We start from the raw sequence: 5,000 nt of genomic DNA, 5'->3' as shown, positions 1-5,000 counted from the left end.
CGCTCCAGACGTGTTGCTGTCCCGCCACGCGCTACGCTGCCCCCTCCTGGTCCCTGAGAAGCGCTAGCGCTTTTAAAAGACAATGCAGTCTATTCCAATCTGAACATTACAGATTCAGCCATGAAGGCTTTCGTGAAAAGAAGCTTAGGTTTAATTCATCTGGTGGTTTCCACCAAAAGGCGTCACCGATTCACCGATTGGTGGAAACGTCCCATGTACGCCTGCTCCAGGAGTGTCGGCCAGCGGGCGGCTCGCCTGATTGGCCCCCTGAAGGGCCTGGGCAGGTGAGGTTTGGGCAGGTGCAGCGTGTTGTGGCGGGACTCCGACACGGACGGTGGCGGCCCTCACCTTGTTGTTTGGAACGGTTCCTCATGGTGGAAGGTGTGGTCTCAAAGCCTTTCTCACTTTAGAGCCATCAGAGCCGGGTCTCCAACCATGGACAAAAACGCCCCCGAATGTGGAACGCCTCTAAAACAATCTGATGGTTTTAAACGCAGGCGTGTGGAAAGGGTGATTCTGGCGGGGTTTCGTGTGTTTGGGATTCTGTGTTGGGGTTTGTGGGGGGAGGGAGACACGGCTTCTTGTGGCTGAACCGGTTTCCGTCCAACAGGAGGCCATCATCTCTGGTCTGCTCTCCGAGACGTCCTACTCTGTGACGGTGGCGGCGTATACGACCAAGGGGGACGGAGCTCGCAGCAAAGCCAAGGTCATCAAAACGACAGGCGCAGGTAGGCGGTACCTCCCCGGGTCGGACTGCAACAGATTTACAGCACACTAGACTGTATTAAGACAGTTGAAAGTCGGGTCAGGCAGCCCAGCTCTGGAACAGTTTTGGCTCTGAATGGAACCAGAGGGGCTCATTTCTAAGGTTCTTCATAAGAAACAGACAAGAGGACACACAAAAACATTGCCTCAGCTAGCATGACAAAAAGCAGTCTGTGCAGTGACTTTTTTTGTTATGGTGATAACCCCCCCCCCCCCCCCCCCCCCCAACAGTTCCCAGCAAGCCCACCATGATCATCAGCACCACGGTGGAGAACACGGCCCTGGTCCAGTGGCAGCCCCCCAAGGAGATGGTGGGCGAGCTAACTGGCTACCGGCTGCGTTACAAGCGTCTGGAGGAGGAGACCTTCACCGTGCGGGAGTTCAAGCGCACCGACGACCACTACACCGTCACGGGCCTGTACAAGGGCGCCACCTACAGCTTCCACCTGAGCGCGCGCAACCGGGCCGGCGCCGGCGAGGAGCACGTGAAGGAGATCAGCACGCAGGAGGACACGCCCACGGGCTTCCCGCTCAACCTCAGCGTGGTGGGCCTGACCACCACCACCACGCGCCTGACCTGGGAGCCGCCCGCCCCGGCCGAACGCAACGGGCGGGTGGTGCAGTACGCGGTGGTGTACCGCGACATCAACAGCCAGCAGAACGGCACCAACCGCACCAGCGACACGCACATGACCATCCACGGCCTCCGGCCCGACACCACCTACGACATCCGCGTGCAGGCCTTCACCAGCAAGGGCGGTGGACCCATGAGCCCCAGCATCCAAAGCAGGACCATGTCCACATCGCCCGGTAAGAAGTCCGATGGGCGCAGACGAACCAGAGTTCAGAACCAGAACCAGTGGTGGTTATAATTCTAGAATCACATACAAACTCTTTTTTTTTTTTTTCCCGGTCTTCACATTACAGATCTAATTGCAGATATGACATAGCTACACTGCAAACATTAAATAAATGATGCAAACACTACAAACATTAAATGAATAAATAAGAGCCGGTTTCTTACAGCGCTCGTCAGACGATGCCAGTCCTCCATGCTGGCACCAACACCCTCGTGCCTGCACTGCCACACGTTAGAATATTAAAAAGCCTGTTATCTCGCTGCGTGAGTTTGAGACCCAGGGTCGGTTCTGCCCACGCACAGCTTCTGCGATCCGCCGCTGAGCGTGGGGCTGATGGGATCAGCCGGTCCCGTATAGCACGCTGAAAATAAACAGCCCAGCTAACCACTTCACTGGGGTTCATTAGTGGCGTTTAAAGCAAATGCAGCTCATTTCTTCTTCTTCTTTTTTCTCTTCCGGTTTTATTTGTGCTTTCTGTGAAACTCGCGTGTCCCGTTTCGCCCCCGCAGCGTTCGCCACGAGCTTTGGCGTCAAGACGGTGACGAAGACCTCGGTGCTTCTGACCTGGGAGCTTCCGGAGAACTTCAAATCCCAAGTGCCTTTTAAGGTAGGACCGCAGCGTGCGGGGCGTATCCCTCCGCCAGCAGACCCGGGCGGTTAGGGAGGGATCTGTGCACGGAAACGCGGCCCGCGCGTGAGACGAGAGCCCTTGCCTTGCAGGTGCCCTCTCATCGCCTTCCGTAAAAAAAAAAAAAAACATAATAAAAACAGGCTTTGGTTCACTAATTCCCAGCGAGGTAATAAAGGAGAGAGTGGTGGTGAAACCTCCATCATCTGCTTTAAGGCTTTTAAGTACACGCTTCCAGCAAATTGCCTCATGTTCGAAGGCGTCTGCAAGCCACATAATTACCCCCATCATGAGGCGACGCTACGGAAAGCCTCTTGGAGCCGTCTTGGGCCGACCGCTCATGATTGGGCCGACCGTGTGTGATTGGGCCCCTCCCCATGGCCCCTCCCCCCATGGTCCGTCCCTTTACGAGGGCCAGGCACCGGGAGCCCGCCACAGCGTCTCCCCGCACTCTCCACGTGCACATGGGGAGGAGCTTGTTCCTCCTGTCGGGTTCTGGCTGCCGATTGGTCGACGGGCTGACGCGTGTCCACTCCCCCTCCCCCTCCAGATCCTGTACAACCAGCAGAGCGTGGAGGTGCACGGCGACGTGAAGCGTAAGCTGATCTCCGGCCTGAAGCCTGACACCAACTACTCCTTCGTGCTGATGAGCAGAGGCAACAGTGCCGGCGGCCTCCAGCAGCAGGTGTCCATCCGCACCGCCCCCGACCTCCTGCGGACCAAACCCGCCTACGTCTGGGCGGAGTCTGCCGGAGGGGGCGGCGGCAAACACGTCATCCAGCTGCCCAAAATGGCCACGGCGACGCCCGTCAGGTCAGTACCCACTACCATGTCCACCCTCACAGAATCCCCCATCCACAGAAACCGCGAGGAGCGCTTTTGGGTTCTTTTCTCTCCCTCTCTCTCTCATTCCCTCTCTCGTATGCGTAGTTCCTCCAACGGTTCCTGTAATTGATGGGAATCCCTTGCGCAAACAGCACTTCAGGCCAAAGTAAAGTCTGTCGCTTTGGTCTGCAAACGGTGGTTCTGCTGGGCCGGCGGTTCCCAGATGCTCCTTTCTGTTCCTCCATATCGCTTTCAACACTCACGTTTCACTACTCTCCTTCCCTCCCCTCCGTCCGCTGTAGTGTACTAGCGCTTGTTAAGAAAGTCCTCCCAGCATCCTCTGGGGCCTTCCTCTCATCCTGCCGTAGCACTCGGAGGGCTTATCCACTTCACCCCCCCCACAAACACCCCCACCCCCCCGCCCCCACCCGGCCTCCTTAAGAGCCAGATTACCGTTCAGGGTCAGACTGCGCCCACTACTCGTGATTGACCCTGGCGGTAGAAGTGGCGTGTGGAGGGCAGCACAGCGGGCACGGCTGTCGACGCGAGGACACATGAGCACACGCGAGGACACGCGAGCACACGCGAGGACACGTGAGGACACGCGAGTACACGCGAGGATACGCGAGCACACGCGAGCACACGCGAGCACACGTGAGGAGGCCCCAGGCAGCGAAGCAGAGGACAGAGAGTTGTTAACACATGGGGGTCAAAGGTCGCCATGCCACTCGACGTTGACTTCTTGTTGGCTTCAGTCATTAGAAGAATACACACACACACACACACACAAACACACACACACAAACATGCACACATCTCTTCCATGGAAAACCATTCTGGTTTAGTCCTCAAATGTTTCACACCATATAATCCCTGCCATTACAAGTAAGAGTCCTTCAACCTGTCTTTAGATAAAAGCCCTGGAGTAACCGTGCCAGTAAAAATGTGCTGTAAATATTTATGCACACCGAAGATGGAGGTATTGTATTCATATAAATTCTTATTTTTTTTCATGAATGAAGAGGTCATGGCGAAAGGTCAAAATAGACCCCCCCCCCCCCCCCCCCCCCCCCCCCCCCCCCCCCCCCCCCCCCCCCCCATGGAGAGGGGAAGGGAAAAGTGATTTTGGCAGAGCAGCAGCACGCATCATTCCTGCCTGGGGGGGTTAAGCCTCAGCCTCACAGCCCACAGCAAAAGCCTTTCTCTTTTCCCTTTCTTTCTTTCTTTTTTCTCTTTGAAGCGCCTTTGATCTTGGAGGCCTGCGGCCAAATTAAAGCCTTGACCCATTAGCTTGCGAGTTCGTAACCCGACCCCGCCTCCCAAACGGGTCGCAGCAGGCCAACAACCCACACAATGGCTCGCCCGCCATCTCGCCCCGTCGTCGGCGAGGGCACAGGCGGAGGGTGCGGTATCGGCCGCCCAGAAACGATTAACTGAAGTCATTACCCGAATAATGACTCTTTACCCCCCCATCCTGAAATGGGCAATATTCCACGCTTCGGTTGTCTGCCAATTTTCCACTGTAATTACTAGAGGGTCGGTTCAGTAAGCCGGCAAGGAACCCACAGCATCGCCTGGTAGCGCGCAAGTCATCCATGGTGACTCAGGCATCACTAGTGTGTGTGTGTGTGTGTGTATATATATATACATGTGTGTATGTATGTAAGTGTGTGAATGCTCTTTCTTGTCTGCCCGTAGGTGGTACTACATTGTAGTCGTCCCGGGTCCCCTGGCGACCACACGAAGATGGGACAATCCAGACGAGCTGGAGCTGGACGAGGTGAGTCACGTTCTCCTCGCCGTCTAGACGCCAGACGCCCACACGCAAGACTGATGCTCCGGCTTCACCAATGCAAAACCGATCTCCTCTCTGTCGCCCGCCGGGCCCCTCAGCTCCTGGACTCCAACGAGGGCCCCGTCCT

The 5,000-nt window shown here is 56.5% G+C and overlaps 1 protein-coding gene across 8 annotated transcripts in view; it reads left to right on the top strand.

The window, feature by feature from the left end:
- The window catches only part of ptprfb (protein tyrosine phosphatase receptor type Fb), a 127,443-nt gene that overhangs the window by 96,730 nt on the left and 25,713 nt on the right, over positions 1–5,000 (top strand). For all 8 annotated transcript variants that reach the window (XM_076981890.1, XM_076981892.1, XM_076981889.1 and 5 more), the window contains 6 exons: positions 611–728; positions 997–1,575; positions 2,135–2,232; positions 2,804–3,066; positions 4,777–4,858; positions 4,972–5,000. The exon at positions 4,972–5,000 is cut by the window's right edge and continues 205 nt beyond it. In XM_076981890.1, the coding sequence (XP_076838005.1) occupies positions 611–728; positions 997–1,575; positions 2,135–2,232; positions 2,804–3,066; positions 4,777–4,858; positions 4,972–5,000 (1,169 nt within the window). The remainder of the gene's footprint in view (positions 1–610; positions 729–996; positions 1,576–2,134; positions 2,233–2,803; positions 3,067–4,776; positions 4,859–4,971) is intronic.

The sequence above is a fragment of the Brachyhypopomus gauderio genome, chromosome 19, assembly GCF_052324685.1.
Source record: "Brachyhypopomus gauderio isolate BG-103 chromosome 19, BGAUD_0.2, whole genome shotgun sequence".
Lineage (NCBI taxonomy): Eukaryota > Metazoa > Chordata > Actinopteri > Gymnotiformes > Hypopomidae > Brachyhypopomus > Brachyhypopomus gauderio.
This window is presented reverse-complemented; position numbering and strand designations above follow the sequence as displayed.